The sequence below is a fragment of the Lacerta agilis genome, chromosome 4, assembly GCF_009819535.1.
Source record: "Lacerta agilis isolate rLacAgi1 chromosome 4, rLacAgi1.pri, whole genome shotgun sequence".
In the NCBI taxonomy this organism is placed as follows: domain Eukaryota; kingdom Metazoa; phylum Chordata; class Lepidosauria; order Squamata; family Lacertidae; genus Lacerta; species Lacerta agilis.
Window position 1 is genome coordinate 57,028,726 of NC_046315.1, and position 19,792 is coordinate 57,048,517.

The 19,792-nt window shown below is 42.1% G+C and overlaps 2 protein-coding genes across 3 annotated transcripts in view; both read left to right on the plus strand.

Annotated features, from left to right (window-relative positions):
- The window catches only part of RPGR (retinitis pigmentosa GTPase regulator), a 35,936-nt gene extending 21,108 nt beyond the window's left edge, over positions 1-14,828 (plus strand). Inside the window, exons 15-19 of the mRNA XM_033147179.1 lie at positions 4,708-4,842; positions 5,716-5,931; positions 7,589-7,628; positions 12,146-12,243; positions 14,319-14,828. Of these exons, the coding sequence (XP_033003070.1) occupies positions 4,708-4,842; positions 5,716-5,931; positions 7,589-7,628; positions 12,146-12,243; positions 14,319-14,537 (708 nt within the window). The 3' untranslated portion in view covers positions 14,538-14,828. The remainder of the gene's footprint in view (positions 1-4,707; positions 4,843-5,715; positions 5,932-7,588; positions 7,629-12,145; positions 12,244-14,318) is intronic.
- A 1,628-nt stretch (positions 14,829-16,456) lies between these two features.
- SRPX (sushi repeat containing protein X-linked) overlaps positions 16,457-19,792 on the plus strand; it is a 34,120-nt gene continuing 30,784 nt past the window's right edge. For both annotated transcript variants that reach the window (XM_033147184.1, XM_033147185.1), the window contains exon 1: positions 16,457-16,690. In XM_033147184.1, coding sequence (XP_033003075.1) covers positions 16,618-16,690 — 73 coding nt within the window. In that variant the 5' untranslated portion in view covers positions 16,457-16,617. The remainder of the gene's footprint in view (positions 16,691-19,792) is intronic.

Consider the following 19,792-nt stretch of genomic DNA (forward strand, 5'->3'; position numbering starts at 1 on the left):
AAGGGAAGGTAAAGTGTACAGGAGCTCATAAACAAACTGCACGAGCTTGTAAACAATCTGAAAATAGATACAGTAGTTGCAAGATCAATACCTAGCTCTCTTGGCTTTCATTCTGTTTTTACTGTAGAAAAGAAGTCAGTTCCTAAAGACATGTTTCATTTTCCAGAATTGGGATTTAGCAGTAGGACCACTGTGATCAAGCATGTGAGTGTGCATGTAGGGGAAACAGGAATTGCCTATGATGTAATGGGTCAGTGCTTCTGGCTGTTAACTCGATGGTTGGTGACTCATGCACAAACAGCTGTGGACAGGATTCCTGCATTTTAGGGGGTTTCACTAGATGACCCTCAGAGTCCCTTCCAGTGCTATGATTCTGATAATTTCTCTTAGGGAGAAATTAAATTAAACATCACGAGTTCTAAAAGCACCTTGGGTTTCTATAGAGACAACTTCTGAAAATGCAACTTTCAGAAAATACATGGGAGGGCATGTAGATGGTTTTTAATCGGTTATTTATCACAAGTCTACAGTGCCTCTTAATACAAATGTTTCCAAGGTGGCTTACATACAGTAAAACAATATGGAGCAATTCAAAAGTAAAAGCATAACTTTAGTGGAATGGTTCACGTGTGCACCTTTGGATCTTGAAAGAATAAGGGTCTAGAATAAGGAGATAAAACTTCTGTTGAAGGATGAACATACTGAATTCCTTGACACATATCTGCTGAATTTGATTTAAGCGGCTACTCTGGCAAAATACAGAGAGACTGTGATCTTAATCTGAATTGCATAAAATGGTCAGAGATCTTATTCCATGATTTTAAACAGGATAAATAGGCAAACTCTTACTTTTCTCAAAGAATAGCAACTGGGACAAAATGTGCCCATAATTCCTCTTAACAGCTGCATTATATTTATAGCAGGCCCTTTAGGGAACAAACATGTCTCGTTTGCTTTCTGGTCTTACTTACCGCTGAGTATAAATCTTAAGTATAAATCTTCCTGGATTGAAAACTTGAGCTACTTAATATTTTCATCAGGAATGTTAAACTGCTCTTGATTCTAGGCAGCATTCCTCTGCCTCTCCTTCCAAAATTCGGACAGTTAAAGTAAATGGATCTTCTGGTTTGGTTTTTAACACAGCAGATTGTAATTCTTTGGCAAATATGTCTTTCATAGAATCATAGAATTGTAGAGTTGGAAGGGACCCCAAGGGTCATCTAGTCCAGCCCCCTGCAATGCAGGAATTTTGTCTGCATGATCCATTTACATTAGGAACAGATGTAGAGCATCTCATTCACTTGCCTTGAGCACCATTTGGTAAAAAGGTAGGATATAAATTTAACCAATAAACAATAAACAAAACCACCAAAATTGTTGAGCTCCGCCTGACTGTGCTCATTCTGTTGCGGGAGAGGGATCCTCAAATGCACCTTTGGCGGCAGCAGCAGCTTCTCTGGCCCCTTCCCGTCAGCTGTGGATTTCAAGGAAGAAGACGAAAAAAGTTTTTTCTGCCCCAAACTGCAGATGAGGCACACTTAGCAGTGTTTTATGAATAACCACCACCCCTGGGGAAGGAGACCCATCAGCTTTCCCATTGCAGGACTGTGACACCACAGGGCGATTGCTGGCTAGCACATCTGGATGGCCACTCTGCCCAGCTCTGACAAGAAAAAAACAAACAAACAAAACCTCTCTTCGCACCTCCTCCCTCTCCCTACCCCCCACCCCGGCCAAGGGAAATGACCTCTTGTCACTTCCACTGCTGCCAGGGCGCAGCCTCCTCCAGAAAAATTAAAAGCAAAAAACAAACCCTGAAAAAACGGAGGGGGGACGGGACAGAAAACTGAAGGGGGGGGGAATGGGTTGCCATACATCCCAGAAATTTCTGACATTCAACACACACACACACACACTGATGCCATTTTAGGCTTCCGATATCTATACATGTCTGGAATTTTTCAGACATATGGCAAGCCTATGGTTGGCCAAAGGGAACTGCTGTGAATAGAACAGCAAGCAAAGATCTGGTTTCATTGGAATGTGGGAAGTTGCTTATATCGAGTCAGAACATCAGTCCATATAGCTCAGTATTGTCTGTGCAGTATTAGCAGTTGTTCTCCAAGGTTTCAGACTTCTCAGTGGATTGAACCTGGGACCTTCTGCATGCAAAGCAGATGCTCTGTGACTGAGATCCTGTCCTTCATCTGTGATTTCTCTCTTGCACATGGGTGTCCTCTTATCTCCACCCTGACCATAGTTTCTTTGGCATCAAGGAAATTATTATATCTCAAGAACACCACTGAAGAGCTAATAAATGCTTTCTCTAGCTGTTTTGTATGACTGTCTTCATTCTTTCAGCCCCACATTAGCATGTTGCCTCCTGCCACTGCTTGTTTATGCCCTTTAATCTCTCAGAACATAAAAGGGAGGCAGGACTTTGCCAAATTCAGGATTTCCTCAATGTGAGGGACACTTGGGGTTGGTAAATAAAGTAGACTGCATTTTTAAAGCCGTCTTTGCCTTACCTGTGTTACACTTGACCCCAGTTGTAACCAATCCCATATCCTTCCTTTGTCACAACTTTGCTACTCCTCCCATGCAGTATAACGATGGGGAGGAAAGCTGGCTTTGCTTTCTCCTGGCTAAATAGAACCTGAGCAAACTAGTTTAGTAATATTTCAGGGGGGGGGGGTCCATGGAGAAGACATAGAGATCCCATAAAACAGTGGAAATGGGGGAGAGAAATGTTTGGAGGAAGTTAGATGTATGAGGTGGACATAAAGAGATTTCTGCTTTCCAGGAACTGGCACACCAGAAGGTAATTTAGCATCTTTAGACTAAGGGCTTGTTCACATTTGAGCATTATTTAATTGCTAATCTACTTTTTCCACATTCAAATTAGACTGGAGTAGTCCACACCCACACATACTTGAATTTGTATATGGGGAGCAAACTTCCATTCATACCAATAGGCATTCCCTTTTTGTATTTGTCTATGCCTTCAGATTTGTTGATTCTGTTGCACCAACTGAGTACTGATAAGGCATGCACACAGATAATTGCAAGAACACCTTGTTGTGTGTGTGTGTGTGTGTGTGTGTGTGTATTTTAATCCCTGCTCAATAAGTGTGCAAAAGCACATAACCAGTTCTAAATTTGCTTCTGCAGTTTTCTGGTTTTGTGCAGATATGAGGGATAACAAAATAATTCCTTAAGGAGTGCACGGGAAATAGTTATGAGCACAGTTGGAAAAGTAATGAAAGCATTGAGGAAGTAATGGGTATGGAAAGGTGAGTAGCAGAAAATGACAATGGATCCACCCCCAAAAGATTATCAAAACAAATAATCTGTGTCCCCAAGTGGAGCCTGATTTCCCCACTTTATCAGATTATCCCCAGTAAACCCAAATTTATAGAGGAGAAGCTTCTAGATTGGGGTTTGATGGCATTGTCATGTTGACTACACAGATTAAATGGGAATGGAACTGTTCTAGTGTGGACATGCCCACAGTGTACCGTGTGTGCTAGAAATCTCTGTATGTATTTCCTGTTTTGTGCATTTTTTCCACATCCTTTCCCTATCTTGAATAAAAGTTTTGCCCTTTAATAGCCTCTTACTTGATTCATTGTAACTGGACATTACATGTTTGATCAAAGAAGAAGTTATAATATGGTTGCTTAGCATTGGGTGTGACTGTATTTTAAAATACATTAACTTCTGACTCCTGATTGACAAGCACAGCATCCCTTTGTGGCCATAAAGCTGGAACAGGTTTTCTTTATACATCAGGTATCTCAAACACACTGTCTATTCAGTGGATAACTATGATTGACAATGAAAGATATTCATATCAATTTTAGTGTATTAGCTAAATACTGGAAAGTTCAAAAATTGCAATTAGAGGTAGTTATCTAAAATACCCAGCATAAAAGCATTGCCCATGTTCCTTGAAAATAATTACCATGGCAACATACAATTGCTTGGATAAAAATTAGCTCTGCACATGCAAACTGGGCCATCTCATTAGCTTGTTCATATAGTACTACTTTATTAATATACAGAATAGTGTATTAACTTAGCAAAAACCTCAGTTTTATAAAATACATTAAATTTTATTTTAAATATCAACACACATTTTAGAATATATATATATATATATATATATATATATATATATGAATATACGTTTAATTAAACTTTAGCATGATAGCACCAAGCATTCAAACAAGTGTTACAAAGAATTAATGTCCTTATTTCATAAAGGGTTACACAGTTCTTATATGCAAAAATAAAAAGCAAAAAACAAACAAAATGAAAAGCCTTTAACAGGAGAATCCCACCTAAATGTGGGACTGGTGGCCCATCTCCATCTCCTTGATGGTTAATATACATGAGATTTTCGAAACATGCTGTAGCATCTGTATTATAGTGTGAGGAAGAATGCATATGAAAATGTTAGTCTTTATTTTTAATATGCATAGGAAACTTTTATTTCCACTGAAATCCATGGACATTGTGATGTTGCCTCTGCTTTGGACTTCATTTCATTCAACTTGTTACACCTACAAAATAAATTATTAATGCAAAGCCTGTTGAGTGGTTTCTTTGCAAGTTTTCATATACCGTTTATATGGGGTTAGAAATCCTTTATTTATTCTGCCAAACCTAAGCTTAAAAAAATACCTGTTTTCAATGACACCATAGGATCAAAAATCATCTGATGAGGAAGAGAGTGATGGTGGTGAGAATCATGACAATGAAGAAGAAAAAGAAGAAGAGGAGGAGGAGGAAGAGGAAGAGGAAGAAGAAGAGCATGTTGAGGAAATAGAGAAGGAAGAGGTTGAAGAACAAGATACAGCGGAACACAATAATGATCAAGCACCTGAAAATGAGCAACAGAACAGCAAATCATTTGAGAGTGAGAAAAAGAACCAGACAGCTACAGAGACCATAAAGGTAAACCATTTATTCACGTTCAAGGTTAAACTTACTGGGGATATCATGGTTCATCTGTTATCTACTTAGATTGCAATCGAAACCTTCTGGTCAGCAGCAGTGGGGGGCTTAATGGAGCATCGTAGCCTCCCTTACCTTCTCAGCACTGCAGCTCACACCAGTCAGGGCAGGGGGGAAATACCTATACAGTTCCAGCTCTTAGCTGGTGCAGTGAAGGCAACCTAGATTAGGATCATTGACATCAGGTAACAACAGCAGGAATGGCTTAGGCTACAGTAGATTCTGTGGTGGCCCAGCTCTGACCTCATCCACCTGCAGGTGTCCCATTTCAGGGTTTGTTGCTGGGAGCTTCTTCTGGTGCTGTCATTTGAGCAGGCCCTCATCTGCAAAACCAGGCAGGCCTGAGCAGAGGGACATCTCCACCTCATTCAAACTCCCTCCCACATTATGGACTGGGGATTTGGACTTGCATGCACATCATACTTTTAAATCACATTCAAAACATATTCCCCCTGGCCTAAAGAATAACGGGAACAGCAATTTACTCCCCCCAGCACTCTTAATAATCTGTAGCTCCCAGGATACTTTGGGAGGGTATGCTTTCAATGTGCTTTGAAGGTATAGTGTATATGCAGCTTTTGATTGCTTTAATAATATATAATATTAACCAGAAAATTGCAATATGTATCTCCTACATGTGTTCAGAGCCATAAAATGTATTCACTTATTTCACAGGTTCAAAAATCATCTGACGAGGAAGAGACTAATGATAACGAGGAAGAAGAAGAAGAAGAAGAAGAAGAAGAAGAAGAAGAAGAAGAAGAAGAAGAAGAAGAAGAAATGGACAAGAAAAAGGGGCAGGAACCAGTTGCAGTGGAACATAATAATGATCCATCACCTGAAAATGAGGGACAGAGCAGTAAATCATGTGAGATTGAGGAAACAAATCAGATGGCCACAGAAACTATAAAGGTAAAACAATTTTGTTCACTTTCAGTTTTGTACTTTTCTCAAGATCCCATTATCCACTGTACTCTTAGTCATGTCAAAATTCAGCCACAGATTGGTTCTAATGTGTATTCAAGGTGAGCAGCTGACTTAAACAACAAAGAAACAAATTGAAAAGCTCTACTGTGGATTCTGTGCATTTCTCTGTGTTTGAAGTGCTTGCAGTCCAAAATTCAACATGGCGAAACAATGAAGAATGGGAGGCAGGGACATAGTATGTTTCAGTTAAGTAGGCTTAGGCTGGGTTACAAACTAAAATACAATAGGGCATGGGAACCTTGAAAGTTTTGAGGAGGGATTTAAAGGAAGGCAGAGAGATGGCATTACATCAGTTCCAGTTACAGGTGGGTAGCCGTGTTGGTCTGCCATAGTCAAAACAAAATCGAAAATTCTTTCTAGTAGCACCTTAGAGACCAACTGAGTTTGTTCCTGGTATGAGCTTTCGTGTGCATGCACACTTCTTCAGATACACTGAAACAGAAGACTTCTGTTTCAGTGTATCTGAAGAAGTGTGCATGCACACGAAAGCTCATACCAGGAACAAACTCAGTTGGTCTCTAAGGTGCTACTAGAAAGAATTTTCGATTTTGTCATTACATCAGTGTTCATGTAAGGTAGGTCTAGGCATACAGGACAGCAAAAGAGAGAGGCAAAATCTTCTGAGGGAACCAGGAGACCTTTGGATAATGGATGATGAGGGAACTGGAGGAGTGAAGCTCACAAGTAGGGTTGTATTGGAAATATAATAGGAGAGAAATAAACTGAGGCAAGACTATAAAGCACAGGTGGGGATCAAAGTCAGTGGGCAGGCCTGATACTGCCCTCCCTCACCACCTACCAACCATTTTGATGGAACCTCCTATCCTTCAATCACCTGGTGTCTCAGTAGTGTCAGGTGACCCAAAGTTTCCCCCCCCCCTTTGTGGGCACAGCTCAGTCCTTGCCTGCAGAGGACCATCTTTTCCATTGCCATATTGAATTCAAGCCACTGTTGCAAAGGAATCTTGCAGCAAGTCCCGATACTACTGGATCACTCCATAGCACAGCCAGTCCCACCAGGGCTAGCTGTCACCACTTATCAGCTGATTGGCACTAACAGCAAGCCTCATTTACAAAGGAAAGACACTTTAAAGCTGTCAGTTGTTCCTTCACATGACATCAGGTGTGGGGTGGATGAGCATGGTTTGGGAAAACAGGCTCACAGACCAATTTGGGGCCCATGCAGGGCCTGCTATGGAGAGGACTTTGTAGGTAAGGCAAGGAAACTGTGTTTGCATTCCTTTTAGCTTTTCCCCCCCAATTCATCATATTCTGCAATTATCGGTACTTTTTCAGACACATTTTTGCTATATCAATGAAACCATCTTTCTTTCTTTCCTTCCTTCCTTCCTTCCTTCCTTCCTTCCTTCTTTAAACTAAATTGATGGCTGTTATTTGAAAATAAGGGAGACAGTTTGATTTTCTTTGAAATAATGTATTTACTTTATCCCCCCCTTCGTCATTCTTGACCCCAGGGTGGATGTATTCCTTTGGGGCTTCTCCTTTTTTTTTAAAGTACTATCAATGAAGTATTTCTTTTTTAACCACTTTTAAAAACAATATTATATATATGTATTTTTAGAAAGTAGAGGCATGTACAGAAGAAGACCCAGCTAAGCAAGGTAGGAACAAATGTGCCAATCAACTTTCAACATTTAACTTTTACTTGTTTGCTTCTAGAAACATTGCATAATGTTGACTTCAAATAAGAGCTGTTTTTTGTTTCCTAAGGAAGTCATAGCTCTTCAAGCATCAGTAATTGTTTGAATCAACCTTTTCTATCAAGGGTTTATATGCTGGCTAATTGTCTGCTGTAGTTCTTAAGAGAAAGTGGTTGCAGTCTTAAGCTCACTTAATAAGAATTAAGTTCCATTGGACTTGGTGGGATTTGCTTCTGAATAAACATGCATAGGGTTGCACTGTGTATCCATTCTGATAAAGAGTCAGCAGTTAGCTAAATTATCAGTTGTGTTGGCCTTCTGAAAATCTTTGTCATAATCTAGTTTTGTTTTGTTTTTTTAAAAAACAATAATCTAGGCATCTAAATAGAATCTAAAAATGTGCTTTTTGCTTGGCAGCATTAAGTTCTTTGTATATAAATCAATCCATGGGATTTCTCACTAAATACAACCCAGTTTTAGTTACAAGTTAGCATACTAATTTAACTATCAGTATCATGTCATAATTGACAACCAAGTATTTCCAACACATTTTGGGGCAAAATAAGATAAGAATCCTGGCCACTGAAGATACTATCTGTCCTCCTGATTCTAATGTAGACATGATACAGGTTGGCAGATTAACATGCAAGAACAGTCACTGGGGTTAAACCATTGTGGGAACCCTCACTCACCCTGCTTTGTACTTCAAGTGTATTTGCATGGCTGGAGCGTGCCCCTGAACTCTCATAATGCCTTATGCTTGGAGGGTAGAGAGGGGTGTGTGAGTTTGTGAGTGTAGAAACTAGAGTACTGTAGATTCTTACACAAGAACACCTTTCATTCATCTGGTGCAATATTTTATCCTTTTTAGAATTCACTGCATAGACAGTTGCTAGGAGGGAGTGGTGCTGATTGCTTCCAGACTATTTTACATGTGTGTCTTCCCTGCTTTGTATTGTTGTAATTCTCTCTGTGTTGACTGACAGTTCTGTGGGTCAATAAATAAGATCCTTGGTTTTAATGAGCCATTTGCTTTAGCTTGTCTTCCTTTCATGTACCTGCCCAAATGATAAATGGATATCATGGATGAATTAAGGATATAGCCCTTGCTGGGTGGAAGTGTCAGATTTGTTTTTTCCTAGGTGGTCACTAATATAGTCTTAATTTTACAGTTTACTACAGAAGAGTTATGTGCCCCTTTGTCCTTGCCACGCTGTCATTGTGGTTTGTGTCAGCTAGAAAAAGAACTGAACCCTGCCAGTTTTAAAAGGAGAGACAAAACACTGTTAATGCTAATTTGTATTAACTGCATAAAGCAAATACAGCAAGCTGTCTTAGATCTTGTTTCAGCCTGCATTGTTGTAATTTTTCAAATGAAAAAATCAGGATACTAGAAGTTTCCTTGCGGTTGTTTTACCTATTTCTAAGTATGAAAAAAAAATGTATTGCTATCTGCTTTTCATTGTGCAAGTAAAAACAAAGATTCAAATAAATTTATAATTCCTGAGGGTGGGGAGAAAAAAGAAAATCCTTGAGTTTTCATTCCAGCTAACTTTCAGGAACTTCTTGTCAAATATTTTTGAGTGCATTTGTTCCTGGTTGAATACCAAATAAGCACCAAACACCAAAAATACATTAAAGTCCTGATCCTGCATGAATCACTGAGTTTTATAGTTCCCATACAGGCTGAAACTTTAAGATCTGAGCTGCATAACAATAGGGCTTGATTTTTTAGAGATCCTTTAAGTGTCAATTTGCAGAGCCAACTTAATTACAATTGTCTCTTAAGTGGTACACAAGAAATAAAATATGGGAAAGATAAACAATTGGTTAAACGTATAAAACCAGATGTCAGTTAAATGCTTGTTATAATAAAAAAGTATTCTGTAGTCCCTGAAAGTTCAACAAGTGATCTGATCACAAGTGGAAGGGAATTCCACAGAACTGAGCCCACTACTCATCATCCTGGAAAAAAGTGACTAGTGAGGTACTGCAGGGTTCTATCCTGGTCCCATTGTTGTTCAACAACTGTATAAATGGCTTGCCTGAAGGTATTGAGGAGATGCTTACCAAATTTGCAGATGACACAAGACTAGGAGGGTTGGCCAATGCCACAGAAGATTCAAGATGACCTTAACAGATTGGAGAAGTGGGCCCAAACTAGCAAAATGAATTTAAGGAGAAATGTATGGTTCTACACTTAGTCAGGAAGAACCAGCTGCATCAATATAAGTTGGGGGACATCTGGCTTTCCAGTAGTATATGCGAAAAAGGATCCAGGCATCTTGGTAGACCATAGGTAAAGGTAAAGGGACCCCTGGCCATAAGGTCCAGTCGCAGACGACTCTGGGGTTGCAGCGCTCAAGGGAGGCGGCGTACAGCTGAGTGCCACAATTTAAGAAGGCTATTGACAAGCTGGAATGTATGCAGAGCAGTGATCAAAATGTTCAAGTATTTGGAAACCAAGCCTTATGAAGCACAAATGAGGGGGTCTAGTATGTTTAGCATGGTAAAGAGGAGACTGATAGGAGGTATGGTAGCCATCTTCAATTATCTAAAGGGCTGTCACATGGAAGATGCAGCAAGCTTGTTTTCTCCTTTGTTTGTTTGTTTTGTATACCACTCTTCATTTGTAGATCTCAGGGTGGTTCACAACATAAAAATACAATATAAGAACAGAAAATACATAATAAAAACAAGAATTAAAAAACTCCACAAGCCAATAAACTCCACTTCTACAAGAAAGGAGATTCTGACTAAAATGTCAGGACGAACTTTCTGACAGTAAGAGCTGTTCTATAGCGGACAGACTCCCACAAGAGGCTGTGGACTTCTTTTGAGGTTTTATGGCCATCATTTACATATGCTTTATTCCTGCACTGCTGGGGGTTGGACTAGATGACTCTCAGGGTTCCTTCCAATTCTACAATTCTATGTTTCCTATGGGAAAAAATAATTACTGCAATCAGTGCTAAAATTGTCTTGGGGGCAAAACCTCATCAGTCTCTGGTGATCTGAATGTCTGTTTTCTGCCCATGTTCACAGTCTTCCCAATATCAACCTGTCTACCTTGTCACAAATAAGTCATGCCCAACCTGCGATATACATGAAAGGAAGTAAATAGCTTCAGACCTAACAATCCGACCTCAATAAACTACAGCTTAATAAACTGTAGCTGAGTGTCATGTCCACCCACTCCTCGTTTTCTCTCCCCTCTCATATCAGTTTGGGCGTTTCTTTTATGGTTATGAGATCTATGATATGGAACTGGAATGAGCTGCAATCTATTGAATTAGACCAGGGATGTCCAACAGATTGATCGGGATTTCTACTGGTAGATCCCCGTGAGGTTTTGGTAGGTCGTGGTCGATCTATGGCTCCCTTTCCTTAGTGTCGCTAAAGCTGATTCCTGCTATGCCCCCTCGCCCTACCCTCCATTGTTGTATGGTTCCTGGAAGGGAAGACGGAGCTTTCTCTATGCTGTTGTTTTGATCCATAGCGATCTGTTTGTGAGAGACTTTACCCCTTTGTCCCTTGCCTGAACCCCAAAAAAGAGGGCTTTCCTTCAAAACAAAAAAAAGCTCAACAACTTTGAGCTGAACCCCCCCAAAACAGGTGTAGATCACTGCCAGTTTTTAATTCTGAAAGTAGATCGCAGTCTCTTGAGAGTTGGCCACCCCTGAATTACACCATTCCTTTGTTGCACTCACTGTTGTCTACATTGATTGGCAGTGGTTATCTGGGGTTTCCAACAGGACTTCCTTAGCTCTTTCTGGAGATGCCATGGATTGAATCTGGGATCTGTTGTTTCTTTTTTCTATTTACAGACTGCCTTTTATCTAAAACCACAGGGTGGTTTTATAGCACACTAAAACAAAACAATATACTTAAACTAATTAAACCACAATACATCAAAGCAGGCCATAGAGCAGCCATTACAACAAACTCAGCCCCCAGGAACACAGCGATTAAGATCCGAAGCCCTGGGTGACAAATGAAGTGTGTGTTCTGCCACAGTGCTTTGGTAACTCAGTTGTGCATCAAAAGAGAGAGGGAGGATTATTTTGCTATGTGGAGATACACTTAGTAGCACAGAACATTCCTGTTCCAATGCAGCTCAGATATCTTAGGGAACCTTATGGGATAGGTCATGTTTGTTGTTTTCTTGCTTTGATGGAGAATACCCTGCCTTCTATTGCCTGCAGGGTTTTTAGACAAAACAATTTACATGCCCACCAACATTCTTCTGTTACAAGTGTCTGGATCCCAATGAAAACAACAACTAAGAATAGATATGAGTTAAAGAAAACTAAAATTCTTGAGGTTTGGCTGTCTAGTTTTAGCTTAACTAAATATCCCATTAAATGCCTCTACGTTTAAGATGAATGGGTCATGAATTTAAGGTTGTATTGGCTGAATTACCAGTAGTTGGAAGTGGGACTTTGAATATGGTGGCTAATTTGTTGGGTTATTTTCAGAGTGTGAAACTGCTGTGGCTTGCGTCACAAACAATTCTTCAGGAGCAATTGCAGACAGTGATGAGGACAAGACAAAACTACCACAGAAGGCAAAAAGGGTAAAAAAAAAGATTTTTTTTTTACATGTCATCCTGGATAACTTCACCCCCAACAGAAGGAAAAGTCTTATTATTAAACCTGACATGCACCTGAAACCATGTTTAGAACTTTCCTTCCTATTCATTGGGCCTTATTCCCAAGTAAATGAGTATAGGTTTGCAACCTTAATGTATACTTTTACTAATCGTTGTACACAATGCAGTAGGGCATGCAATCTGCAGGATGCTTGGTGAACAAATAGTGAAGATGGGGAATGATCAGTAATGGCTCTGGATAGATACATTTGGGGTGCAGATACTGTATTAAAATTAAAATAAAGAGTTTTAAGGGAAACAAATCAGCATCAAGAAATACCAAAGTACTTTTTCTCAAGGTTATCATAGTTTTTTACCCTCTTGAATGTACCTGGGCATTCCAAAACCTAGCAAAATATAAAACAAGACAGTTTTCTTCTAAACTAATATTTTCTAAAGGGTGGGGGAGGCAGCCTTATTTTGACTACAGTGACAAATAAACATATAAAATCATTTATGCCCATTAAACTCTTGTTTTTAAACAAGGCAGAATGGATTTTTTGTGTCTCTGTGTACTTTATCAATTTCTGATACATCACAATTACGGATAATCTTAATGGCTGTCAAGCTTCCGGTTGGGTTACTTATGCACATAACTCAGTGTTATTTCCAAGTGTGTATGTTTAGAATAGGGATATTGGTTTGCAGTCTTTCTGGGAAGTAAGACTGTGGCTTCTGTGTTCAGTGCTACTAAATATCAAACCACAGTAGTCTAATCTGGAGTGTTTCTATACATTGTGCTAATTGTTCTTTTTTGAGCTAATCTGAATTTCTAACCTGTTGATTATATAAAGTTGCTACCCCCCCCCCTTTTTACTACATTCTCTTAACGAAGAGCCAGTTCAAACATGCAGAAATAGCATGTGGCAGAACACTCTTTAGACCAGGCATCCCCAAACTTGGCCCTCCAGATGTTTTGGGACTACAACTCCCATCATCCCTAGCTATCAGGACTAGTGGTCAGGGATGAAGGGAATTGTAGTCCCAAAACACCTGGAGGGCCGAGTTTGGGGATGCTTGCTTTAGACTATGTAACTTCAGACTACAGGTGGAGGGTTTTGGAATGCTCTTTCTTATCTTTCTTTTTTTAAAAAAAAGATGGCACATTGAAAAATCATGTCAAGAACCAAGGTTTGAGCGTACCTGTAGTTTCAGATGTGCTAATTTTATGTGTGGGGCAAGGGAGGTTAATGAAGGAACATCAAAAACATGCATTCATCATCCTGTTGTCAAAATTAGTACTTATGGGAAAGTCTGCACCATATCTGCATACCTTAAGAAGTTGAAAGTATTGTGTAGCTTGGTTGCATGATCTGTGAATTGTCAAGATACTTTGCCCTTCACAAACCTGTATGAAACTTTAGACTGCTCAAATCCAAGTTTCTTCCAAGTATGTGTTCTCAGGATGGAAGTTAATCACCGTTTCTCCCTTGGAAAACAATGGGCACAGCTTATTTAGAGAAGATAAATTTGCAACCATACTGAATTAGTTGTTCAGTCTGAAAGCAGCAAAAGTTTCTGTTGACATATCCCCATTTATTTTTTGAGCATAATCTTTTGCAGTCTACTTGGATGTTGTAAACAAACATCTGTTATCAATTATCATAAGTTGCATAATGCTTTGTTGTTTGTGTTACAATAATTCATTAGGAATGTTTCTTCTTCATCCTGCTTCTATTGGCAATAGTCCTAGCACAGTTAACTGGTTTAAGATTGCAGTACTGTATTATGCTTTCTGCAAGACTTACTTGGAAGTAAGCCCTGCTTAACTCAGTGGAACTTAAATTCTGAGAAAACATTGATCAAGATGCAGATATTTGAGTCAAACTTGCAATCATCTCTCTAGATATAAATATTTTGTTTCATATTATATCCGGATAAGTAAAAAGTTGTGCAGGCAGGCTCATTTTTCTGCCTTAAAAGAATTGTCAAACATACTCAATAGTTTTCAAAATAGTTAATAATTGTATGTGGGTTTTGTTTTTCTATGTGTGCTTTAGTTTTCTTTTTTTAAACGAAAAACTTCAAAGCAGAAGGATGCACACAGCTGTGATGAAAACAAACTTGAAAATCTTCCTCACAGTGAGCAGGAAACTGGCAACCAAGGAAACTTACCTAAAGAGAAGAGTAAAGACGAAAATCAGAACCATGCTAAAGAAAATCAAATGGAGGCACCACATCAGGCCAAAAAGATGTCCTCTACCTGTGTAATACTTTGATACCTAATTTTATAAAGCTTGCATAAATGTGGTGTCATAACTGGCAGCTTGCAAGCAGATACTGCAATTTATACTTGAAAATGATAATGGCAGATATATAATCATATTGATGGATTTTTTTTGTAAAATTAGCATGTTTCAACCGATTTACATTGATTTTGGACCAACTTCCTAGTATTTATTTGTATTAATATTTTTAGATACTGCAACAAAGATGAGTATCACAGTCTTACTGAAATGTTGTGGCCTTAACTCTGTGTTTTAATAAAAAATATATTTTTATACTTCAAAGGTTGGGTTGAGGTATTTTATTTGTTTTTTTTTTATAAACAAATTTATCATTTGACTCCACAAGTATAAATTCACATTGCAGTTGGTTCAGGAAGATAGCCAGAAGAATACTTGTTAAGCTACTTATTCTTTGAGATGAAGATGTTAAAAACTGTAAATAGTTTAGGACCAGGATACTTGAAGAACTACTGCCTGTTCCTAGAAGTTATCAGGAGATGCCCTGTTTTGTGTTAATCAGGTAAAAGCACTGTGGTTCCTTGTTCTGGAAGATTTCTTTGGTCTCTTTCCCAATGGAAATCAGTGGCAAGCTGATTTTTTGTTTGTTCTAGTTGGATGTTTGCTGAATCTGCAGGAGGTTTGAATGTCAAATTCTTGGCTCTCCTTTTTCTCCTGGTGATCTGAATATGAATGGTAACATCTGCCAACTTGGTGTTATTTTTATTCATACTTTTGTTTTATCTCTGTTTTATCATTGTTTATGGTTTGTGAGCAGCCTTTAGTGCCTCATACAGAGGGAGATAAGTGTCGTTTTAAAACTGTTTCCAATAAATAAGAAACAGGCAATTTAGAGAACACTCTGCTCTCAAGAAGCTTACAATCTAAAAGCAAACTGGGGAAATGGAGAGAGGGAGAGATGAATGTATGCCAATTCCTTTACATGTATTTAAAGCTTGGTTAATTGGGAATTAGGATCAAGTGGACAAGTCATGCTGAAAAAATAAGTTTTGAGGAATGATTTTAAGGAAGATAGGTGTCACCGTTGATGCAATTGTCAACGCATGTACTTCTCTGCATTTTCTTTCCCGAAAACCCAGCATTTTGCTCCTACAGTGGCTGACCGGTATGTCTGGAAAGCCCACACGGAGGTCACTTTTGCCTCTCTTACTCCCCACTGACTGGAACTGAGGCAACCTCTATGTCCCTGTTGAGAAAACTAAACTGGCCTAAAAACCTAGGCAGTGCTTTCCTCCGTCCCTGCATCGGAGTAGGAAGAGTGGCTAAAGGCTCCGCTCCCCGTGAGTGGCGGCAGGATACCGCTCTACTTGTGTCGGCCTAGGGGTAACGCTGAAAGAAGTCCCGCCACACACCACAAGCTCCTTGGCGAAGGCCATGCCTGGAAAGGCCTCAAGCCTTTCAGAGGCAGGAGGGGAGCCTGCAGTCATCCTTTTTGTCTGGCGCGTGAGACCATCGTGGTCTGGATTACAAGTAGGGCTGAGAGAGGGAGGGGAAACCCAAGGCGGGTGCGCCGAAAAGGCGGCCTCGAGCGTCGCCTTGAGCAAAGCAGGAGGCGGCTGGGCGGGTTGGTGTTGTGCTTGGTCCTTTCCAAGCTGCGGCTTCTCCCCCCATCATAAACGAACTGATTCTGCAAACGGCCCGCAGAGGGACGTAGGGTGGAGGGAAAATACATTTTGAAACCGCAGTGGAGGAAATTAATTTTTTTTAAACTGGCGTAATTGGGGAGGAATCGTAGCGCCGAGAGAGAGTTGATTCGGGAGCGTTGCACGAGCGCTGTTGCTAGGAAGGCGCCCCTCGCTCGGGGCCACCTCAGCCTCCCTCGGCGTTGCTGCTTTGCAGCTGGGCTCGGCGTCCTTTGCGTCGAGGGTGGGGAGAGGAGGAGGGCGGCTGTGGGGAAGAGTTTCAGCGGGAAGAGGCTGCGGAGGGAGGAGCTTGCAAGAGGAGCCCCTCTGCCTGCTCGTCGCCCCTCCCCGAGCCGCCCGCTTGCTCCCGGCTCTCGCGTCCGCCGGCAGCCTTGCAGTGGGAGCCGAAGGGGCGCCTGGGCGAGGGCAACATGCGGAGCCCCTCCGTCTGCTTGGCTGCTCTCCTGCTGGCGGTGGCCGCGCGCTTCAGCCTTGCGTACCAAGGTAGGGGGCGCAGGAGAGGGGGCGGAAACCGAGGAGGGGGGGGGCGGCGGCGGGGATTCATTCGGAACCGCGCGGGGAAGGCGGCGCCTCCGAGTCCGCGCAAGGCGCCTTCGAGGAAAGCCGCCGCCGCCGCCGCTTGGTATTCGGCTGCAGCAACCTGGCCGAAAGTTAACCCAAGGTGGGAAAGGGACGGCGGCCGACCGTTGTGAGGGACGCGCCGAAATAAGAGAATACATTGTGTTCGTCGTGTGGGTTTGCAATTATTTTGCATAATAATTTCCTTCCAGAAACGGAGCTTCTGGTAGTCTTGGGGCGTTAGTTGTTGAAGGCTGCTTGGTGGGGGTAGGGGTCTGGGGGAGACTTTAAAAGTCTGCGCGGGTTGCCTCCGCAGCCCGTGCAAAGTTTTCTGGCCAAAGCAGAGGCAACGGCGGTCTCGTTCACGTAAGTGTTCCACACAAACTTGGTAACTTGTAAATGCACTTAACACGCGTATGTGTAATTAAGAGTTGGATGCAGTCTTATTCTGCACATGAATGGACCGAGTTATGTGGTACATACGTGTATAAGAATAATGAGTGACTGGCAGACGCTTCTGTGGTGGCCAATCTCAAGTGTCCGTTAGCCCTGTATCCACCACTACATACAAAGTACTGGCCCACAGTTTAAATGTGATGCCTGGTATGGAAACCATACCAGAGCCCCTTACAGGTGGCATCACATCAAAGTCAAGTTGCTGTGCCTGCCTGAGAAGTGTTATCACACTGGCATGGCATATTCCCCAATGGACCTGAAGACCCAGTTTAGACTTCCTGCCCACATGGATCATCTGCAGTATATACTGTATTATTAAAAGATTGTCTGATGTCATGTACAGTTGGTTATAGTGTGATGCTGATAACACCAAGGTCACAGGTTCGATCCCGGCTGCATATTCCTGCAATGCAGGGGATTGGGATACATTGAGCCTCCGGGTCCCTTGCAACTGTGATTCTATGATATTAGCCAGGTCATACCAAAAACTGAGAAGGGACGCAGCTGGTGCTGTGGTCTAAACCACAGAGGGCTTGCCGATCAGAAGGTCGGCGGTTCGAATCGCCGCGACTGGGTGAGCTCCCGTTGTTCAGTCCCAGCTCCTGCCAACCTAGCAGTTCGAAAGCACATCAGAGTGTAAGTAGATAAATAGGTACCGCTCCGGCGGGAAGGTAAATGGCGTTTCTGTGCACTGCTCTGGTTTGCCAGAAGCGGCTTTGTCATGCTCAGAGCCGTCTCATCCATAGAGGCCGGTGGCGCGGCGCGCCAGGGCGCAGGGCACCCCAGGGGCGCCCCCGTGAGCCCGCCGGCATACCGGGCTCCCCCTCCCCAACCCGCCCCCCCATGGGCAGGCAGGCACTCGCGCGCCGGCGGGCGGGCTGTAAGCCGCCCGCCCTCGCCTCCCGGAGCCCCAGCTGGAGCGCTGAAGCGGCGCGGGGCTTTGCGCGACCTTCCAGCACTCCAGCTGGGGCTCTGGGAGGCGAGGGCGACCGGCTTGCAGCCCGCCCGCCCCCCGCCGGCTTGCAGCCCGCCCTCCCGCCGGTGCGCGAGCGCCCGTCCGCCCGTCCCTCATCCTCCGCCCGCCGGAGCGCGGGCGCCCGCTCCAACGCCACGCCTCTCATCCCCCGCTCGCCCACCCCCCCTCCCGAGGGGCAGCCAGCGCGGGAGGGAGGCGGGCGGAGAGGCGGCAGGCTGGGGGCGCCGAGGGATCGCTGCGCCAGGGCGGCAGATCCCTCTAAGACGGGCCTGGTCATGCTGGCCACATGACCTGGAAGCTGTATGCCGGCTCCCTCGGCCAGTAAAGCGAGATGAGCACCGCAACCCCAGAATCGTTCGTGACTGGACCTAACAGTCAGGGGCCCCTTTACCTTTACCTTTACCAAAAACTGGATCCTGTGTGTGGCAGTGGATGCATGCAACATGCTCACCATGGTTTGAGCGCCAAAATATAGATGTTTTCTGTGGCTCTGTGAATAAAACCTGATCATTAGCCTTTAGTCAGGATAATTTCAGCCTGCTGATCCTGTGTGCTAAAGGCAGGGTCCTTTGGGTTAGATGTTCTTGTCTGGTTTGTTAACTGGATTATAGGCTATGTTCAAATCCCTGTCAAGTGACAGCCTCCCTGTGTGGCCCAGGGAAAGTCTTCAGCCTCAGTTCTGTAAAATGGGAATTCTAATGATCTACCTCACAGGGCAAACCTAAACTATAGATTTTTAAAAGCAAAACATCAAATAAAACCATAAGCATTGATGCAAGAAGGAGCAAGCTAAAACTATAAAATGCTTTTCTTGTTAAAAGTGCTAATTAGAGTATATTAGGTCCTGTGATCGTGATGGGCTGTGGGTACCCAATGTACTATGTTTGGCCTTCTACTTGTCTATATAACCAATATATATTGATTGTTGACATAGGACTATGCTGAATAAATCTGGTACAGTGTTGCACACTTGCTATTTCATAGCTTCTTAATCTGAACAAGTTATTTTGCTGTCATCTCTCTTTCTGGAATAGTTTATAAGAGCAGATAATGTATACTGTATGAGGAGGACCCTAGCATTTTTCACTAGTGTTGGACGCTGTTGGGAACTGGCTGTTTTTAATGGCAATACAGTGCTGGGAGAGGCTGGCAAGATGACACAGGGCCTTCTAATTTCCATGAGCATAGTATTATGTGTTTTACACATGAATGCAAAATAATAGTTTTACACCCCCCTTTTAATTATGTATTTGTAGATAGGCATTTTTATTGTATGTTCATTAGCCACTGGGAAAAATGCATTTGTTTTATTTATTTTACTATATAATCTCCATATCAGTGCAGTTTATAGCTTATGAAAAATGTAAAGCAATGGCCAATAAAACAGCATCATATATACACAATAATACAATAGCCTAAAACACCTATGCACAGCAGTTAAGATGCAGTCATGTTTTATCATCCAATTGCTTGCTGCAATAAAAATGTCTTTATAAGAGCATAATTTGGAAGGAGAGTTCCACAGCTTGGTCACAAAAGACCATATTGTGACCATATTGTGTTCCTTCTTTTCATCAATCAAATGTTAGATAAAG